The sequence below is a fragment of the Dermochelys coriacea genome, chromosome 8 (genome assembly GCF_009764565.3).
Source record: "Dermochelys coriacea isolate rDerCor1 chromosome 8, rDerCor1.pri.v4, whole genome shotgun sequence".
Classification (NCBI taxonomy): domain Eukaryota; kingdom Metazoa; phylum Chordata; order Testudines; family Dermochelyidae; genus Dermochelys; species Dermochelys coriacea.
The window spans coordinates 38,286,400-38,308,735 of record NC_050075.1 but is presented as its reverse complement, the minus strand read 5'-3'; the positions used below and the strand labels follow the sequence as shown (position 1 = coordinate 38,308,735).

The 22,336-nt window shown below is 43.2% G+C and overlaps 1 protein-coding gene across 11 annotated transcripts in view; it reads right to left on the bottom strand.

Annotated features, from left to right (window-relative positions):
• The window catches only part of LOC119859844 (protocadherin gamma-C5-like), a 372,734-nt gene that overhangs the window by 247,414 nt on the left and 102,984 nt on the right, over positions 1 to 22,336 (bottom strand). The window contains exons 1-2 of one of the 11 annotated variants that reach the window (XM_043490742.1): positions 19,335 to 21,983; positions 12,789 to 12,869 (exon numbers count right to left, since the gene is read on the bottom strand). The exons of 8 other annotated variants lie outside the window; for them this stretch is intronic. In XM_043490742.1, coding sequence (XP_043346677.1) covers positions 12,804 to 12,869; positions 19,335 to 21,800 — 2,532 coding nt within the window. In that variant the 5' untranslated portion in view covers positions 21,801 to 21,983 and the 3' untranslated portion in view covers positions 12,789 to 12,803. Of the gene's footprint in view, positions 1 to 886; positions 3,568 to 12,788; positions 12,870 to 19,334; positions 21,984 to 22,336 lie in introns of those variants that run through there. 2 more of the 11 variants (XM_038412597.2, XM_038412612.2) reach the window with 2 other exon arrangements.

The following is a 22,336-nucleotide window of genomic DNA, read 5'->3' as shown; positions in this document are numbered from 1 at the left end:
GCGTCCACTGCTATTTGGAAAACTAGATGTATTGAGAAGTCTTGCAGGACCTTGAGACTACATAGTGTCTTTGCAATTGTAAGGCAGGGTGTGAAGCACTGATGCTAACCAGGTCTCCCACGTACTCCTCTTTTCCTACTACCGATATTTTTATTCTCACCAGATGTAACATCACTTAACATAAACGAGCCAAATTATGAGAAAATGAGTGTAATCGTTTAGTCCTTAAACAAAACTGAAAGTCTGGGCACGAAATTAAATAAATAATGTAAAATAAATATAATTGTCCTAAGTAATTTCTTATGCAATTATATTTTTCAAAGTTGCCCCTAAAGATATTTTCCCCTCTTCTATTCTAATTGTGCACTAAAAAGAGAAATGTATCTTACACAGAATATACAAGCTTTACTAGATCGAAGGATATTTTATTTTATTCTCACAAACACTTTAATACAAAACTTAAAAAAGTGAACAGGTTCCCTATGGAAGCCTTCCTTAAGCACAGTATTCGGTGTTAGAAATATAGAGATTCCGAAGCAGTTCCGGTGAATTCTTGATAAAACCCATTCTAGAAAGGTATAATAATTTATTTTTATTCGGCTCATGCCCTAATAAATTCGGTTTTAAAAATGTGAACTAGAGTCTGTCACACTTGAATAACAACAACAGATAGTTTCATCTCCTATTAATGCATGAGTGTAAACGATTTTATCCTAATCCTGCCTTCTCCGACTGTTTACAGATTCTGAACCAAGATCTCAGGAAGAGAGACAAGCAGGATTCCCCCGAATGTTTGCTCTGCACAAGAGGTGTTTCCAGTATCCACTGAATAAAACTATATAATTACACGTCAAAACATTTAAAAAAGTAAGTAAAGAAAACTTACCGGTTCAAGCGCATCATTCCCCTCATTATTCCTCAAGTTTTCTGCAATTAAGAGACCTTCCTTTTTCTCATCAATCGGCCCATTTGAATAGTTTAATTCTGACTGGATACACTGGCTCTTTCTGGAGTCCGTGGTTAGAGAAACCTCATGTGAGTAGGAGTGAAGAAAAGCTCTGACTCCATCGATCCCCACAAACTGCGAGACAGGAACTCCACTGAAAGTCACACTCGAGGAGTCAAACAGCTGCGAGTTTCTCCACCTGCGGAGCCTCAGGGCTAGTAACACTATGATAAAGGTAAAGAACAAGCAGGAAACGGAAGCCACGGCGATCACCAAATACAAGGTGAGGCTGGACTGGGGGTCTGCAGGAGCTGAGAGGCTGCTTAAATCAGAGAGGATTTCGGGGATGCTGTCAGCCACCACCACTGTGACAGTGGCCGTGGCAGAGAGAGGGGGCTGCCCGTTGTCCTTCACTAGAACCACCAGACTTTGTTTGAGCGCATCTTTGTCTACGAAGTAGCGAGCTGTCCTGATCTCGCCGCTGTGGAGTCCGACAGAGAAGAGCCCCGGCTCTGTAGCCTTCAGCAGCTGGTAGGAGAGCCAGGCGTTCTGCCCGGAGTCTGCATCCACCGCCACCACCTTAGTGACCAGGTAACCCGGCTCGGAGGAGCGAGGGGCCAACTCCACTCCCGTGGAGCCATCGGTGGGAAAGGAGGGGTGTAAGATGTGTGGGCTGTTGTCATTCTGATCCAGTATAAAGAGAGTGACGGAGACATTACTGCTGAGAGGTGGGGAACCCCCATCCTGAGCCTGCACTTGGAACCGAATCTCCCGGCACTGTTCGTAATCGAAGGAGCGCAGAGCGTAGAGAGCCCCAGTCTCGGAGTTAATGGAGATGGAGGAGGAGAGCGGAACTTCCTGGATCTGAGTTCCAGTAATGGAGTAAGTGACTCTGGCGTTCTCCCCCGAGTCAGGATCATTCGCTTTCAGGGAACAAACGGAAGCTCCTCTGGGATTGTTCTCCGTGATGTACAAAGTGTAGGATGTCTGGTTGAAAATAGGAGCGTTGTCGTTTATGTCTGACAGCTGTACTAAAATAGTTGTTGTTGAAGATAAAGGAGGAGTCCCTTGGTCTGTGGCTGTGATAGTTACATTGTAATCCGAGACCCGCTCCCTGTCCAATGCTCTGTCACTCACCAAGCTGAAATAATTGTCAAATGATTTCTGTAAACAAAATGGGATGTTTCTGGGGATGGAGCACGTGACCTCTCCATTCTCCCCTGAATCTCGATCGTGTAAATTTATTAGAGCGATCACAGTCCCTAGAGGGCTGTCTTCACTCACCGGCTTGATTACAGACGTGACTGTAATTTCAGGAGCATTATCATTTATATCAATAACAGCTATCAGAACTTTAGACCTGGCCGAGAGGTCTCCAACGTCCTTTGCTTGAACCTCCATTTCATATGATGCAGCTTCCTCATAATCCAGGTTTCCCAGAGTTGATATTTCTCCCGTTTTAGAATCCACCTGGAATATCTGGGACGCTTTGTCTTTCATCTTCCGGAGTGAATATGTGACCTCCGAATTTATCGCTTCGTCCGGATCTGTGGCGTTTACTGTCAGCAGCAGAGACCCGACGGGCACATTTTCCAAAACACTCACTTTATAGACAGGCTGACTGAAAACTGGTGCATTGTCATTTGCGTCAAGGACAATAACGCGGATCTTTGCAGTTCCGGACCTAACTGGATCTCCCCCGTCAGTGGCTGTGAGGATTAGATCGTGAACATCTTGTTCTTCCCGGTCTAGAGACTTTTCCAGCACCAGTTCGGCATATTTGTCCCCGTCAGCTCCCGTTTGCACATCCAGAGAGAAGTGTTTGTTACTGCTGAGATAATAGCTCTGCACAGAATTGGTTCCCAAATCTGGATCCTGCGCCCCATCAAGAGAATATCGGGTTCCCACAGTGGCTAACTCACTGATTCTAAATTCCAAATCATCTTCCTGGAAGCGGGGTGCATTGTCATTAACATCTGTGATTTCAACTTCAACTCCGAAAACCTTCATTTTGTCCTCTACTATAATTTCAAAATTTAGCAGACACGTCGGCTTCTGGCCACAGATCTGCTCTCTGTCTACTCTTTCCGTGGAGTATAAATGGCCGCTTTTAATATTCAAAGTAAAATACTGAGTCCTACCTCTGCCAACAATGCGGACTCCGCGGTCTGATAGCCCCGTTATATCCAGCCCCAGATCCTTTGCGATATTCCCCACGGAAGAGCCTTTCTGCATTTCCTCCGGAATCGAATAGCGAATCTGTCCAGAAACTGCCTCCCAAACATTAACCAATATGAGGCAGAACAGGACTCGTCCTTTGTTTTCCAGCAGCATGTGTACATTCGCCATTTCCAACTCTCTAAAGAGACTTCTGAGATGGAACCAGCACGCAGAGTTCGGAGACAGGCTTTCTTCTGTTGGGTTTATAATCCAAGCCGAATGCAGAGGATTTATTCAGTGGTGCTGCCGTTTGAAGATGATTTAATCTCTGTTCTGTGCTGTGAAACACTGGTCTGTCTGCTCCATTTCTCATTGCGTCTCTTTCCCCGAGTGGTGAACAGCGGCGCTCAGAGTCTCAACTAATAATTACAACTGCTCAAATAAATAAAGCGGTATCTGTTTCCCTATGTGCCAGTTTACTTTTTCAGCACTGTATATAATCGTGATGTCCTAATTAAGGTATATTTTAAAACTGAACACAGAAAGCAAAACTATATACTTTTTGAAGTAATTATCAAACCACAGGATGGTTTTCTGTGTGGCGATGGGGGTGTCTTTGTCTCTGGCTATAACTGTAATATTATATTCCGGTGTCCTTTCTCTGTCCTGAGTGTTCTCCATGACCAGTTTATAATAATTTTTAGGAAAGGATATTATCTGAAACTGAGAGTTACCCTTTATATGCCATTTGACCTTGCCATTTTCTCCTGCATCTCAGACGGATAAGCAGATCAGAGCTATCGCTGTCCAAGGGAGACATTCTTCGAGAATTGGGCTGGACACTGATGCAGATATCAGCTGGTGGGCGTTGTCCTTCCGATCAACAATATCCACTTCTACCTCGCTGTGGGCAGCTATTTCCCTCCATCTTTGGCTTCCGCTCCGAAGATGTATTTATCTGCTATTCAAAGTCCCGAATTCCTTTAGTTGTAGTTTTACCGTTTTGGGGATCCCGAGTAAACATTTGCGGATCATTTTCTGGTATGATGCTGACTGTATGATCCTCAATGTGAATTGTGCGTTAAGATCTTCCTCATTATAGCTGGCTTTCACCTGCAGTACAAAGAATTATTTTGGTAGATTTTTTCTCAGGCTGACTTCGTAGATCTGTTCAGTGAATACCAGGGGATTCTCATTGGCGTCAAATTAATCCTAATTTGAGCAGTCCAGGTTCTGACTGGATCTCCCACTTCCACAGCCGTCAGGATCAAGTTATGAGTTATTTGCCATTCCCCACCCAAGTGTTTCTCTAGGAATATTTCTGAGTAGTTACTATCATCCTGTCTACCCTTCACTGCTAGGGAGAAACGTTGCTTCGGGCTGAGGTGGTAATTTTGTAATTAATTCATCCCAACATCAGATTTTGTGCAGAATCCAGTGGAAATTCGGCACCCGGCAATGTTCATTAATCATTTCTAGATCAGCGTTACTTCCTTTGAACTGCGGTGCATTACCATTTAAGTCCCGGATTTCAACATTCACGTGGGATACTTTCAACGGGTTTTCAACTACACTTTCCAGTTTTATAAAACAGACTGGAGATTTCCTGCTTGTTCCCTCTTGGTCTATTCTGTCATTTACATACAAGTTTCCATTTTCTACATTGACAACGAAGTATTGCTTTTTAGCCATAGCAAGAACACAGAGCTTTCTCTGAGGCAGTTCTCTGACATTCGGTCTCAAATACTTGTCGAGATTCCCCACAAGGAGCCTTTTGCCATTTCCTCAGGAATCGAATCTGTTCAGAGAGCACTCGGCAAAGCAAAGAGAATAAAGTATTGAGAAAACAGTACTTGTGGTCTGAGTCCCCCGCTTGTGCCTGTCTCACTGTATTTGTGTCCCAACCCTTTTGCTTTCATTTTAGCTGAGGCCTGGTCTACACTACAGAGTTAGGTCAAGAAAGCCACCTTAAGTTGACCTGTTAATGTATGTGTCTACACTACCAGGTCCTTTATGCCAACCTAAGTTACTTCTAATGTCGACTTCTGTAATCCACCTCTGCCAGAGGCGTAGCACGATCACAAGGCAGTGAAGATGCAGCATGGTGTAATTCCACTTAATTGGCCTCCAGGTGGTGTCCCACAATGCTCATCTGTGATGGCTCTAGAGATCATTCTCAACTCTGCTGCACTGCCGCCAGGTACAAAGGAAACAGCCCCATCCCTGCTAAAGCCCTGGGAATTTTTGATTTCCCATTTCCAGTTTGATCAGAATTGGGAGCATGACAGTTTGAGCACAGCTGATCATGAAGACTACACACCCCAAACATGCTCCAGCCTGGTCTGCACAGGAGGTGATGGATCTCATCGCTGTGTGGGGAGAAGAGTCTGTGCAGGCACAACTCCGATCCAGCAGAAGAAATGCTGACATCTATGCAAAGATCACCTGTGGAATGGGGGAGAAGGGCTACACAAGGGACACAGAAGTGCCATATGAAAATAAAAGAACTTTGTCAAGTGTACCAGAAGGTAAGGGAGGCAAACAGGTATTCTGGTGCTGAAGCCCACACATGCCGGTTCTGCAATGAGCTGCATGTGATTCTTGGGGGTAACCCTACCAGTACCCCCAAAAGCAACATGGACATCTCACAGGTGTGTGAGTCTAGGGACAACAAGGAGGATGATATGGTGGATGAGGAAGAGGAGGAGGAGGAGAATGGGAGACAGGTGAGTGGTGGATCCAGTCTCCCCAAGAGCCAGGAAATATTTTTAACCCTGGAGTCCTGTGGGTTGCAGGACATCATGGTGGCTGACCACGATGCCGGGGAAGGCACCTCTGGTGACTATACAGTTACAATCAAAGTCCAGTTAAACTTTAGCGGGCACACACATTTGGTGATGTTGCATGTTTACTGTGAAGAAAAAGCGAGGTGCTGTGGTTCTGTGCTTACAAGAGGCTGCTCCACCTATGCAGAGGGTGGCCCCTGGAAAATAATGTTTATGTGGACTGGGATAGCCCCAGGGAATCTTCCATGGATATCTCTAGGAAACTTTCGTGGAGGTACTCTGCAATCCTTTGCAGAAGGTTTCTGGGCAGGGCAGTCTTATTTCTTCCACTATGGTAGGACACTTTCCCATGCAACTCCTGAATTAATTCTGTTGTCATCACTGTAGTACACAGCATAACAGCGTAAGAACCAGGTTTATAGCCAGACACCTGCAGCATCTCCTTCCTTTCCACCTCTGTTACCCTCAGGAGACTGATATCATCATAGGGTCGCCTAGGGGAAACTTCTCATTAAAAGTGCTCTTACAAGAAAAAAAAAGAGCATGTAGACCCACTCCACCCTCCCACTTTCCAGATCACCAAACCACGCAGCCGCTAATGTGCCTTTACTATTCTTGGCATGGGTCGGCAAGTAGTTTAAGTGGCTAATAGGGGACTGGGGCCCCACCTATGAGATTCTGCAGTTTGGGAGTGAAAACATTTCTTGCCCCCTGCCCCATTCGTAAACAGCTTCCCATGGTGCTATGGGGAAGGGCCATTGTTTGACTAGCTACCTTTGCTCTTGACATAAGCCTGCCATAAACTTCATTAAAAGTGCAGTCACCCATGTCCCCCAGGGGAGGGGGAGTGCTACTCATGACTGGAGCAGCAAAATGGTGCAGTGAACCGTTACAGATTCTGAGTATGTTATGGCCTGCACCTAGTGTAATAAGGTTGGTTTGTTTTTTCTGAAAAGGGCCTTGCTATGGAAATATATTATTCATGTACAATGGCTCCGTAATTTTTTCCCATGACTGATTACTGGAAATGTGTCCTTCAGCATGCTTTCAACACCTGAAAGCAGACTTTCACTGATTAGGAGAAAGAGAACATGGGAGGACATGTTCACCGAGATAATGAACGCCTCCAGGCCTGCTGACACAGAGGTGAGAGCATGGAGGATTTCACTGTCTGAGAAGTTAGATATGGACATGTAAAGCAGGAAAGCTTCCTGTGACAAGAGTGTGCAGCACAGGATGAGATGCTTTGGATTATGAGGGACCAAGCAGACCATGTCGAGGTGTCTGGTTGAACTGCAAGAACAGAAACAGTAGTGTAGAGTCCCTCTGAAGACCCTGGTGGACAGTCAGCCAGCATTGCCTGGTGCAGAACCACCCTCCCCCAAGTGTTCCATGAGGCATGGACGAAAAGTCCATTATCCCTTTCACTTAACTCAGGGGAGGGTACAAGGAACAGAAGGTGCCAATTCACAGACCTTTGATGGTCTAGAATGTGGTGTTACGTTACACAGCTGAAAATGTTTCTCCCATTCCAACTTTACAATCCCTTTTCCCCAAGATTACCTTTTTTTCTATTCTCCCTCTTTACTTATGTTTGTTAAATAAAGTAAATGGATTTGAGAAATAAATGTTTTTATTGAGTAGAAGCTGTGGGCTTGGACAGGAGGTTGACTTTACAGGGACAGTGATACAAGCCAGGTGAAGGTTTTGGAAAGCACAATGCAGACAAGCAGCTCACATTACTGTGACTCATTAATGAAATGGCTTTTCAAAGCCTCACAGATATTCAGTGCCCCTTGCTGTGCTCTTCTCATTGCCCTGGTGTCTGGTTGCTCAAAAATGGCTACCATGCAATCTGTCTCAACTGCCCACACCTGCGAAAAATTTTCCCCCTTTTTTCACAGATATTATGGAGCACACAGCAGGCAGCTATAACCATGGGGATGTTCTCTTCACTAAGGTCCAACCTTGTTAGTAAACTTCTCCAGTGCTCTTTTAGATGACCAAAGGCACAGTCAACCACCATTGTGCACTTGCTGAGTCTATAGTTGAACTGATCATTACGGCTGTCCAGATGGCCAGTTTATGGCTTCATAAGCCATGGGAGCAAGGGGTAGGCTGGATTCCCCAGGATAACTATAGGCATCTCAATGTTTTCAATGTTCATTTTGTGGTCTGGAAAGAAAGCCCTGGAGTGCAGCTTTTTTAACAGACCTGAGTTCCTAAAGATGTTCATGTCATGAACCTTTCCCAATCATCCTACACTGACGTCGGTGAAATGCCCCCTGTGATTCACCAGCACTTGCAACACCATTGAAAAGTATCCCTTTTGGTTTATGTACTCTTTGGAAAGGTGGGCTGGTGGCAATATGGGGATATGCATGCCATCTATTGCTCCACTGCAATTACGGAACCCCATCGCAGCAAAACCATTCACTATATCCTGCACATTTTCCAGACTCACTACACTTCATAGCAGAAGTCAATTAATGGCCCTGTACACTTGGAGCACAGCAGCTCCTACAGTTGATTTACCTACTCCAAATTGATTCCCCAATGACTGGTAACTGTCTGGCATTGCAAGCTTCCAAATAGTGATCTCCACTTGCTTCTCCACTGTCAGAGCTTTTTCCACCAAATGCATCCGATGAAGTGAGCTGTAGCTCACGAAAGCTTATGCTCTAATAAATTTGTTAGTCTCTAAGGTGCCACAAGTACTCCTTTTCTTTTTGCGAATACAGACTAACACGGCTGCTACTCTGAAACCTCTCATTTTTGTGTTGCTGAACTGCAAGGCAGCTATGGAATATGGGAGGCTGGCTGTGTGTTGTGTGAAAAAATACTCCATTTTGTTTGTTTTAAACCTGCTGCCTATTAATTTCATTTGGTGACCTCTAGTTCTTGTGTTATGAGAAGAAGTAAATAACACTTCTTTATTTACTTTCTCTACACCAGTCATGATTTTATAGACCTCAATCATATCCCCCCTTAATCGTCTCTTTTCCAAGCTGAAAAGTTGCAGTCTTATTAATCTCTTCTCATACGGAAGCCGTTCCATATCCCTAATAATATTGTTGCCCCATTCTGAACCTTTTCCAATTCTAATATATCTTTTTTGAGATAGGGTGATAACATCTGCACCCAGTATTCAAGATATGGGTGTACCATGGATTTATATAGTGGCAATATGATATTTGCTGTCTTATTATCTAGCTCTTTCTTTATGATTCCCAAAATTCTGTTCACTTTTTTGATCACCGCTGCATGTTGAATGGATATTTTCAGAGAACTATCCATAATGACTTTAAGATACCTTTCTTGAATGGTAACAGCTAATTTAGAACCCATCATTTTATATTTTTTCCAGTAAGTTAAAGAAGTATGGGCTGGATGAATGGACGATAAGGTAGATAGAAAGCTGGCTAGACTGTCAGGCTCAACGGGTAGTGATCAATGGCTCCATGTCTAGTTGGCAGCCGGTATCAAGTGGAGTGCCCCAAGGGTTTAGTCCTGGGGCTGATTTTGTTAGATATCTTCATTAATGATCTAGAGGATGGTGTGGATTGCACCCTCAGCAAGTTTGCAGATAACACTAAACTGGGAGGAGAGGTAGATACGCTGGAGGGTAGGGATAGGATACAGAGGGACCTAGACAAATTAGAGGATTGGGCCAAAAGAAATATGATGAGGTTCAACAAGGACAAGTGCAGAGTCCTACACTTAGGACAGAAGAATCCCATGCACTGCTAAAGACTAGGGACCGAATGATTGGCAGCAGTTCTGCAGAAAAGGACCTAGGGATTACAGTGGACGAGAAGCTAGATATGAGTGAACAGTGTGCCATTGTTGCCAAGAAGACCAATGGCATTTTGGGTTGTATAAGTAGGGGCATTGCCAGCAGATCGAGGGACATGATCGTTCCCCTCTATTTGACATTGGTGAGGCCTTATCTGGACTACTGTGTCCAGTTTTGGGCCCCACACTACAAGAAGGATGTGGAAAAATTGGAAAATGTCCAGCGGAGGGCAACAAAAATGATTAGGGGACTGGAACACATGACTTATGAGGAGAGGCTGAGGGAACTGGGATTGTTTAGTCTGCAGAAGAGAAGAATGAGTGGGGATTTGATAGCTGCTTTCAATTACCTGAAAGGGGGTTCCAAAGAGGATGAATCTAGACTGTTCTCAGTGGTAGCAGATGACAGACAGAGGAGTAATGGTCTCAAGTTGCAGTGGGGGAGGTTTAGGTCAGATATTAGGAAAAACTTTTTCACTAGGAGGGTGGTGAAACACTGGAATGCATTACCTAGGGAGGTGGTGGAATCTCCATAGAAGTTTTTAAGGTCAGGCTTGACAAAGCCCTGGCTGGGATGATTTAATAGGGGATTGGTCCTGCTTTGAGCAGGGGGTTGGACTAGATGACCTCCTGAGGTCCCTTCCAACCCTGAGATTCTATGATTCTATGATTTACCTCTCTCCATTCTGAAAACTGACAATTTGTTCCTACCCTTTGTTTCCTATCTTTTAACCAGTTAGCGATCCATGTGAGGACCTTCCCTCTTATCCCATAAAAGCTTACTTTGCTTAAGACCTTTGGTGAAGGACCTTGTCAAAGGCTTTCTGAAAATCTAAGTACACTATATCCACAGGATCCCCCTTGTCCACATGCTTGTTGACCCCCTCAAAGAATTCTAGTAGATTGGTGAGGCATGATTTCCCTTTACAAAAACCACATTGACTTTTTGCAACAAATTTATGTTTGTCTATGTGTCTGACAATTTTGTTCATTACTATAGTTTCAACCAATTTGCCCAGTACTGAAATCAGGCTTACCGACCTAAAATTGCCAGGATCATCTCTGGAGCCCTTTTTAAAAATTGGCGTCACATTAGCTATCGTCCAGTCATTTGGTACAGAAACTGATTTAAATGATAGATTACAGTCTGCAGTTAGTAGTTATCAATTTGTTCCAAAACCTCCTCTAATGACACCTCAATCTGGGACAGTTTCTCAGATTAGTCAACTGAAAAAAATGGCTCAGGTTTGGGAATCTCCCTCACATCCTCAGCCGTAAAGACCCATGCAAGGAATTCATTTAGTCAGAGGTGAAAGTAAGCCAGTGTGGGTTGGTACAGTGTACCAGTAAGAAAGTGGCCGAAGCATTCAGCACAAATGGGTAAAATAGGCTAGCTTTGGGCAAGTCTTCACTAGCAACATTAAAGCGTTGCCCTGGCAGCGCTGCCAGGGCAACGCTTTAATGTTGGCTGTGTAGACATACCCCTAAAGCTACTACCAATACTCTAGACCAGTGGTTCCCAAACTTGTTCTGCCGCTTGTTCAGGGAAAGCTCCTGGTGGGCCGGGCTGGTTTGTTTACCTGCCATGTCCACAGGTTTGGCTGATCACCGCTCCCAGTGGCCGCAGTTCGCTGCTCCAGACAGTACATCCCTTAGCCCATGCCACTTCCCGCAGCCCCCATTGGCGGGGCACAGCGAACTACAGCCAGTGGGAGCTGTGATCAACCGAACCTGCGGACGCGGCAGGTAAACAAACTGGCCCAGCCCTCCAGGGGCTTTCTCTGCACAAGCTGCCAAAGAAGTTTGGGACCAACTGCTCTAGAATAAAACTAGTAGACAGCTACTATATCAAAGGGATACCATACAAAGGGATCCACAAAGTTAAAGTGTGTAGGAGTGGAGGTGGGAAGTGGGGTTGCGATACAACCATACCAGTAAGAAATTTAAGTTCCTTTCACCCCTGTATTTAGTTTCTTCGCAATGGCCTTAACATCCTTGAGTGCTCCTTATGCATCTCAATCATCCAGTGCCTCATTGGTTGTTTAGCAGGCTTCCTGCTTCTGATGTTCTTAATTATTATTATTATTATTATTTTTGCTATTACTTTCTGAGTCTTTAGCTAGCTATTCTTCAAATTCTTTTTTGGCCTTCCTAATTATATTTTTACACTTCAATTGCCAGATTTTATGCACCTTTCTATTTTCCTCACTAGGATTTAACTTCCACTTTTAAAAGGATGCCTTTTTGCCTCTCACTGCTTCTTTTACTTTGTTGTTTAGCCACGGTTGCATTTTTTGGTTCTCTTACTATTTTTTTAAAATTTGGACTATATATTTAAGTTGAGCCTCTATTATCATGTCTTTAAAAAGTTTCCATGTAGCTTGGAAGCTTGGCGCGTTATCATTAATGTCTGCGATTTCCATTTCTGTTGCAAAACCTATAATATATCATCTACTAAAACTACAAAGAAGTAACAGAGACCTCGGTATTCGGCCTTAGATCTCTTCTCTATTTTGTCTCGCAAATATAAATGGCTGCTGTTTAGACTGAGAAAATACTGCGTCCCACCTTTCGATATGATCCGGATTCTGTGGTCTCAGAGCCCCTTTTTATGCAGCCCCAGATCCTTTGTGATATCCCCATGAAAGACACTTTCTTAATTGCCTCAGGAATCGAATAACGATTCTGTCCAGAAACTATTTCCCAATAGGTAACCAGTTCCGGTGCCCTTGTGGATTAACCATTTCCAGCAAGCGAAGAATTGCTTCAGATTGCTATTCATGAGATTTCTGTACAGCTATTATATATGAATGCATCCGATGAAGTGAGCTGTAGCTCACGAAAGCTTATGCTCAAATAAATTTGTTAGTCTCTAAGGTGCCACAAGTCCTCCTTTTCTTTTTGCGAATACAGACTAACACGGCTACTACTCTGAAACCAGCTATTATAGATATAACTCTTTAGAGGACTGTTTCCAAAATACTTCTTCGAAGCCTGGGTGGAGGAGGGATTGAGTTCAATTGATGATGTTCCCTTTAGTCTCCAGACCTGATGAATGTGAGTCTGATCTCTTTGTGTTCTGTGCTGTGTAACAACAGCAGGACTGCCTGGATCTCTCATTGCATTTCTCCCCCTGATTGGCGAACAGCGGCACTCAGAGTCTCAACCAATAACCGCAGCATCTCAGAAAAAATCAACTTCCCCTGAGTGTTTAATTTTCCCATTATAAAACTCTCTTTTCCGTTGCTTAAACTTTGTCAAATTTAATTGTTTGGACTGAAATTTTCCATGCTTCCTCAGGCTGAATGTTTTTCAACCTTCAGCTAAAACAGTTCAGCCATTTCTGAGAATAGAATTAGGGGAAAACATTGTTTTTCTCATGTTGAAAAAATTCTTAGAACCATTTAATTGAGAGGTTTCAGAGTCGTAGCTGTGAGTCTGTATCAGCAAAAATAACAAGGAGTCCTTGTGGCACCCTAGAGACTAACAAATTTATTTGTGCATAAACTTTCATGGGTTAGAACCCACTTCATCAGATGCATAGAGTAAAAATACAGACAATTTCCCCAATACTAATTTCTCCCTACTGTTACTCACACCTTCTTGTCAACTGTCTGTAAGGGGCCATCCTCTTACCACTTCAAAAGTTATTTTTCCTCCCTTGGTATCCACTGTTAATTGATTTATCACCTTAGACTGACCTCAAACTTAATAAAGCAACCCCCATCCTTTCATGTATTTATACCTGCACCTGTATTTTCACTCCATGCATCTGATGAAGTGGGTTTTAACCCATGAAAGCTTATGCCCAAATAAATTTGTTAGTCTCTAAGGTGCCACAAGCACTCCTCATTATTTTTATTTAATTGTCATTTAAACACATGACCATAGTTTTTAAAAAGTTTTTATGTCTAAAACCAAACAATACAATATATGAATAAAACATGATTTTAAAACCATTATCAACTGACCAAATCAAACTAGTTTTCATCAGAAGGCTGCAAAGAATTTCCTCTGGCTAAGCACAACTTTTCTGCAGATTGTCAACTTTGTACTCCTCTCTACAGAGCTAGAAAAAAACCATTGGAATTCTTTTTAATAATAGGAAATGAATTTCATCACCACCCTCATTATAAAAATGGCTAAACTCTTTTTATTCAATTTTTCCAAAAAGATTCACCCTCAGTTGGAAGTAGAGACTTGGGCACTATCAGAACATAAAGTTTAAAAAAATTGGAAAACAGTAAGAAAATGAAAACAAGCAATAAAAATAACAAGACTACTTCAACTCACATTATCCCTAGCATTCCGAGAAGAATCAGCTTTTACTTACCAGAAATTATAAACATATGAGAAAACAAGACAATAACAAAATTTGTCTCTAATTAAAAATTAAAGGAGTACTTGTGGCACCTTAGAGACTACCAAATTTATTTGAGCATAAGCTTTCATGAGCTACAGCTCACTTCATCGGATGCATTCGGTGGAAAATATTTTCCACTGAATGCATCCAATGAAGTGAGCTGTAGTTCATGAAAGCTTATGCTCAAATAAATTTGTTACTCTCTAAGGTGCCACAAGTACTCCTTTTCTTTTTGCGAATACAGACTAACACGGCTGCTCTCTGAAACCTCTAATTAAAAATTGTATCATTCCATAAAACAAGTTAAAAGATAAAATACTTTGAAAATCTAGAAATGCCATAAATAAAATTGTCCATGACACCTTAAAGCTACCTGTTTTGCATATATATTATAATATATTCTTGAATTACACAATCACATTCTATTTTTCAATAGGGCCCTTGCCCCATTCAGTGCACAAGTTGAAATAGTTTGGTATTTATTTTTATACTCTTTATTCACTCTCTGATCTCCTGCCTCATTCATAGAATCTTAGAAGATTAGGGTTGAAAGAGACCTCAGGAGGTTATCTAGTCCAACCCTCTGCTCAAAGCAGGACCAACCCCAACTAAATCATCCCAGCCAGGGCTTTGTGAAGCCAGGCCTTAAAACCTTTGAGGATGGAGATTCCTCCACCTCCTGAGGTAACTCACTCCAGTGTTTCTCCACCCTCCTAGTGTTATAAGTTTTCCTAATATCCAACTTAGACCTTCCCCACTGCAACTTGAGACCATTACTCCTTGTTCTGTCATCTGCCACCACTGAGAACAGCCTAGCTCCATCCTCTTTGGAACTCTCCTTCAGGTAGTTGAAGGCTGCTATCAAATCCCACCTCACTGTTCTCTTCTGCAGACTAAATAAGACCAGTTCCCTCAGCCTCTCCTCATACATCATGTGCCCCAGACCCCTAAACATTTTCGTTGCCCTCTGCTGGACTCTCTCTAATTTGTCCACATCCTTCTGTAGTGGGGGGGGGGGTGTCCAAAACTGGATGCAATACTCCAGATGTGGCCTCACCAGTTCCAAAGAGAGAGGAATAATCACTTCCCTCAATCTGCTGGCAATGTTCCTACTAATGCAGCCCAATATGCCACTAGCCTTCTTGGCAACAAGGGCACACTGCTGACTCATATCCAGCTTCTTGTCCACTGTAATCCCCAGGTCCTTTTCTGCAGAACTGCCACTTAACCAGTCAGTCCCCAGCCTGTAGCAGTGCATGGAATTCTTCCATCCTAGGTGCAGGACTTTGCACTTGTCCTTGTTGAACCTGATCAGATTTATTTTGGCCCAAACCTCCAATTTGTCTAGGTCACTCTGGACCCTATCCCTACCCTCCAGCATATCTATCTCTCCCCCCAGCTTAGTGTCGTCCACGAATTTGCTGAGGATGCAATCCATCCCATCATCTAGATCATTAATGAAGATGTTGAACAAAACCAGCCCCAGGACCAACCCCTGGGGCACTCCCCCTGATATCGGCTGCCAACTAGACATTGATCCGTTGATCACCACCCATTGACAATCTAGCCAGTTTTCTATTCATCTTATAATCCATTCATCCAATCCATACTTCTTTAACTTGCTGGCAAGAATACTGTATCAAAATCTTTGCTAAAGTCTAGATATATCACGTCCACCACTTTCCCCATATCCACAGAGCCAGTTATCTCATTATAGAAGGCAATCAGGTGGGTCAGGCATGACTTGCCCTTGGTGAATCCACGTTGACTGTTCCTGGTCACCTTCCTCTCCTCAAAGTACTTTAAAATGGATTCCTTGAGGACCTTCTCCATGATTTTTCAGGGGACAGAGGTGAGGCTTACCAGTCTGTAGTTCTCCAGATTCTCCTTCTTTCCTTTTAAAAAGATGGTTGCTATATTTGCCTTTTTCCAGTCGTCTGGGACCTCCCCCATTCACCACGAGTTTTCAAAGATAATGGCCAATGGCTCTACAATCACATCAGCCAACTCCCTCAGCACCCTTAGATGCATTCCATCTGGCCCCATGGACTTGTGCTTGTCCAGTTTTTCTAAATAGTTCTTAACCTGTTCTTTCACCACTGAGGGCTGCTCACCTCTTCCCCTTGCTGTGCTGCCTAGTGCAGCAGTCTGGGAGCTGACCTCATCTGTGAAGACTGAGGCAAAAAAGCATTGAGTACTTCAGCTTTTTCCACATCATCTGTCCCTAGGTTGTCTCCCCCATTCAGTAAGGGTCCCACACTTTCCCTGACCTTCTTCTGATTGCTAACATACCTGTAGAAACTCTTCTTGTTACCCTTCACATCCCTTGCTACCTGCAACTCTAATTTGGACTTTCTGATTACACCCTTGCATGATTGAGCAATATTTTTATCCTCCTCCCTAGTCATCTGTCCAAGTTTCCACTTCTTGTAAGCTTTCTTTTTGTGTTTAAGATCACTGAAGATTTCACTATTAAGCCAAGCTGGTCACCTGCCATATTTGCTATTCTTTCTGCACATCAGGATGGTTTGTTCCTGAGGCCTCAATAAGACTTCTTTAAAACACAGCCAGCTCTCCTGGATTCCTTTCCCTTTCATATTAGCCTCCCAGGGGATCCTGCCCATTAGTTCCCTGAGGAAATCAAAGTCTGCTTTTCTGAAGTCCACATTCCATATTCTGCTGCTCATCTTTCTTCCTTTTGTCAGGATCCAGATCTTGACTATCTCATGGCCACTGCTGCCCAGGTAGAAACCCACTTCTACTTCCCCTACCAATTCTTCCCTGTTTGTGAGCAGCAGATCAAGAGGAACATGGCCCCTATTTGGTTCCTCCAGCACTTGCACCAGGAAGTTGTTCCCAACACTCTCCAAAAACTTCCTGGATTGTCTGTGCAGTGCAATATTGCTCTCCTAGCAGATGTCAGAGTGATTGAAGTCCCCCATGAGAACCAGGGCCTGTGATCTGAAAATTTCTGTTAGTTGTCCAAAGAAAGCCTCATCTACCTCACCCTCCTGGTCCAGTGATCTATAGCAGATGCTCATCATGACACCACTCTTGTTGCTCTCGCCTTTAATCTTAACCCAAAGACTCTCAACAGGCTTTTCTCCCGTTTCATACTGGAGCTCTGAGCAATCATACTGCTCTCTTACATACAGAGAAACTCCTCCACCTTTTCTCCCCCATCTGTCCTTTCAGAACAGTTTATACCCATTCATGACAGTGCTCTGGTCATGTGAGTTACCCCACCAAGTCTCTGTTATTCCAATCACATCATAGTTCCTTGAGTGTGCCAGGACTTCTAGTTCTTCCTGCTTGTTTCCCAGGCTTCTTGAGTTTGTGTACAGGCACCTAAGATAACTAGCTGATTGCCCTACTTTCTCAGTGTAAATCAGGAGGCCTGAATGATCCCACCAGATCATTGCCACCTTCACTGCACATTGTTCAACTTCTGCACTCAGTGAGCCCTTGCTTAGTTCACTGCAGAACTCTGACTCATTCATTGTTCAATTTACAGGTTCCTACTGAGTCATGGTCTCAATAAAAAATACCATATGACCATGAAATAAAATGCTGTGCCATATGTATATTCACAACAGGGTTGCACTGGCAACCTTAACTTTGACATTTCTAAACTATAAAATGTGTCACTTGGCAACCTAATTTATTTTTACTATATCCTTTTGTATGACAAAACATAGATTTTTGAATTTCCTTTTTTATGAAAGAACAAAGAAATTAGAGCTATTTCTGAGGGAGAAGTGGAATGCTCTGCCCAGAAAATATTGTGACATAATTAAGGGAATGGTCTTATAAATATTTTATCCTATTTAATGCACTGTCCATATCACACAAAGTGCAAAAAGATAGATCAAATTGAATGAGCCAGGGCTCCTCTGGAGCCAAGTTTCACTCCATAATCATATTTACATTTGATATGGAACAGGGAACACCTCATCCACAAACATGCCAGTTCCATATGTAACATCACTTACCATGGAATGAAGCAGCTGCTACAATTAATAAACAACTTTATAGATAGAATTCCTCATGGAAGTACAGATAAAATGATATTCCATGCATTTTGAGAGCTAATCAAATGCTTCTAGGGAATATTGTAAGTGAATTGATATTGGATTATGTGCATACAGTGGAGAACACTGGTACATCGTGCATAATCAATCATCTGTTATTGTTCAACAAATACCAGTGCACATGCATTAAGTAATAAACCTTTAGAATAAAACAGATATCCACTAGACAACTGAAAGCCACAGTCCAGCACATTCCAGCACATATTATGGCACCTCTTGCTGAAATACTATGATACTAACAAATAAAGGACACAATTTTGTGAAGGCCAAAAGTACATTTTTAAAAGATCTACTTTTCTCTAAAAAGAATAAAACACTTTAGCTTAAACTTTAAAAAAGTACTAATTAAAGAATAAATAGGAACATGTAAGTCCAAAAGGCAGAGGTTTCACACAGTAATAGAGCTCCTTAAAATGACCCCTTAGAATGACCACTTAGAATGTCTGATATCCCTGGGTCTCCTCTTTAAAGATGGGCATAATTACTGTACAAGAGACCCTCTTCACACTAACTGATGTCCCTCTTCTGTGTGGCAATTCATACCATCACAGAGGCTCACAATACAACGGCTCAGATATTACCTTACGATATGGAAAATAGATATAACAAGTAAGATTAATGCAGGCAGCAACTCACAAGCAGTCAATACAGTCTAAACACTTTCTTTTAATTCTAATACCTACTTTATCAATATTAACCCATAAGTGAGCGAGAAAGATTCTGTATCTGTCAGCTCTCAGTTAAAACATGGGAACTTTGGCATGAGCTGGAACTTGGCATGACAATATCACAATCATATCAAAATACGCTTCTCAAAAATTCACAACCTCCAACTAAATGCGTGGTCAACATAAATAAAAAACACAAAACGAAAAATACTTCTTCCGGATTAATACACGATCTTTTAGATACTAAATATTTTAATTAAGGTTTCAGAGTAGCAGCCGTGTTAGTCTGTATTCGCAAAAAGAAAAGGTGTACTTGTGGCCTTAGAGACTAACGAATTTATTTGAGCATAAGCTTTCGTGAGCTACACGAAAGCTTATGCTCAAATAATTTTGTTAGTCTCTAAGGTGCCACAAGTACTGCTTTTCTTATTCTAATTAAGATTATCAATAATCAGGTTACCTTTAAAAATACCGAGACATGGCAAATATTAAGAAGAACACTAATGGATCAGTTCATTCGCTCACCTTCGGTAGAGTTTTGGACACAGAGTTTGGGTCGTTAGTGTTGCTGCTCAGATACAACATTCCAGAGTCATTACTGCAAAGAATATTCCCTTGTGTATCATTCTGACCATCGGTTTTCAAGAAATTAAGGCCATTATCACCGGTAGCTGTGGCTAAACAGAAATTGTAGGAATAAGGGAAAGTCCCATCGCAGTAGTTCGGTGGATAACTTGCATGGGCCTTGGAATAGATGTCAGAATTCAAACATCGAAGAACACTGGGTTTTCCTGACTTTCGCAATTTCATCACAGTGGCCAGGGTCACTGTCAGGAGGAACAAAAATGAGATCGAGGCCAAAGCCAACACCAAGTAAAACTGTAAATCAGACTGAGATGCCGAGTCACCCGATTGGTCGCTCATTTCCGGAAGAGCCTCTTGGAAGTTCTCCGCAAACACCAGGTTGAGAGTCACTGTGGCGGACAGAGGCGGCTGCCCGTTGTCCTTCACCAGGGTGACCAGCCTGTGCTTCACGGCATCTCTGTCCGCAAAGGCGCGGGCTGTCCGGATCTCCCCGCTCTGCAGCCCCATGCTGAAGAGCGCCGGGTCCGTGGCCTGGAGCAACTCGTATGAGAGCCAGGCATTGTGTCCTGAGTCAGCATCCACCGCCACCACCTTAGTCACCAGATAACCTGCCTCGGCCGAGCGAGGCACCATCTCGAACAAGGCGGAGCCATCGGCTCCGACGGAAGGGTACAGGATGCGAGGGGCGTTATCATTCTCATCCACAATAAACACCCTGACGGTGACATTGCTGCTGAGAGGCGGGGACCCGCCGTCTTGGGCCTTCACTTGCATCTCAAACTCCCGGAATTGCTCGTAGTCGAAGGCGCGCTGCGCATAGATCGCTCCGGTCTGGGAGTTAATGGAGATGTAGGAGGAGAGAGGCAGCTCCTGGAGGCTGCTGCTCAGGATGGAATAAGTGACTCGGGCGTTCCGGTCCAGATCCCGGTCTGAGGCTTTTACACTGAAAATAGAGGCCCCTGAGGGATTGTTCTCTGGCACATAGGCGGTGTAGGAAGGTTTCTCAAAGACAGGAGCGTTGTCATTGATATCCGAGATCTGCAATAGGATGGTCTTCTGGGTGGAGAGGGGCGGAGAGCCTTTGTCTGTGGCCGTGATTGTGATATTGTACTCCGGGGTCCTTTCCCTGTCCAGGGTGCTGTCTGTGACGAGTTTGTAGTAATTATTAGATGAGGATATTATTTTAAAAGGCAATTTTTCTTCTAAATGACAAATGACCTTTCCGTTTTCAGCAGAATCTTGATCAATGACATTGATCAAAGCTATCACTGTCCCCGCCAAAGAGTCTTCGGGAGCTAGACTGGACACAGATGTCAGCGTTATCTCTGGGGCATTGTCATTCTCGTCAAGAATTTCTATTTGAAGTTTACAGTGAGCAGTCAGACCTCCGCCGTCTGTCGCTTCCACATCCAATAAGAAGTTGTTTGCCATTTCATAATCCAGATTCCATTTAGTTGTAATTTCTCCGTTATCAGGATCCATATTGAATAGTTTATAAATACTGTCGGGTATGTTGCTAAAAGAGTAGACAATCTTTGCATGTAACCCTTCATCTTTATCCGTGGCTTTCACCTGAAGCACTAAGAAGCCCTGTGGTAGATTTTCACTCAGGCTGACTTTGTAGATCTCTTCAGTAAATACGGGGGGATTGTCATTGGCGTCAGTGACATTAATCCTTATCTGAAGAGTCCCAGTTCTGACTGGGTCCCCCCCATCCATAGCCATAAACATCAAGTGGTGGGAACTTTGCTTCTCCCGATCCAAATGCTTACCCACAACTAATTCTGCGTATTTATTGCCATTTGTGCTCTCCTTCACTGACAAGACAAAGTACTGGTTCTGGCTGAGCTGGTAATTCTGTACTGTGTTGATCCCAACATCGGGATCTTGCGCTATTTCTAATGGAAACCGAGCTCCGGGTAGCGCAGATTCACTTATTTTTAAATCAACATTGCTTCTGGTGAAATACGGCGGATTATCATTAATATCTTGGATTTCTACAATCACATGAAAAACGTTGAAAGGATTTTCAATTACAGTTTCGACATTTAGAACACAAAGGGGAGATTTTCCACATATTTCTTCTCGGTCTATTCTGTCATTTACATTTAGGTTTCCAGTTTCCTCACCAATGGCGAAATACTGACTTTTTGAACCAGAGACAATACGGAGGCTCTGGGATGACAGTCCTCTGACATTCATCCCCAAATCCTTGGCAAGGTTCCCCACAAGGGAACCTCTTGCCATTTCCTCAGGAATCGCATAGCAAAGCTGCTCAGAGAGCGTCGGGCAGAACAAAGAGAATAAGAAGGGAAAAAACAGTACTTGCCATTCGTATCTCCTGTTTCTGTCTCTTGTTTTTATCCATATCTCTCTTAATTTCACTGCCTTGTTCTCCTCTTCCATTCCGAACGGATTGGGAGTTTTAGACTCCAGCTAAATTGAAACCTTCTGCGATAAGGCTGAATAAATAAAATTGATTCTCTTCTCAATATTTCATGGAGACGCCTGTCAGACTGATGTTTTCAGTGAGTCTGTGTGGATACGTCTCTGCTATGTCTTCTCTCCGCCCTGTACAGGCTGACTGCGATACTGCCGGAGTCTGCAATGGATCCCCAGCTGCCGCTCCCTCATCGCATTGGCCAACAGCGACATTCTGCGTCTCAGCCGGAGAACTGCATCTAGGCGGATCTCGGTAATGCAACGACACAGCGCCGAATAGAGAATAACTCTGACCCCCAACTTATTTGAATAAATGTCAAAGGTAAAATAATGTAAAGAACTACATAAAGCAAAAATGTCTTTGTCAAACCAACCGATACAACAGCGCTCGAAATACAAGCAAATTTATACCGATAAACTTACTCATCCTATTTTCATTTGGGGCATAACTAGACAGTTTGATTCAACGTAGAAAAACGGAGCTTCTGAAAACAAATGCT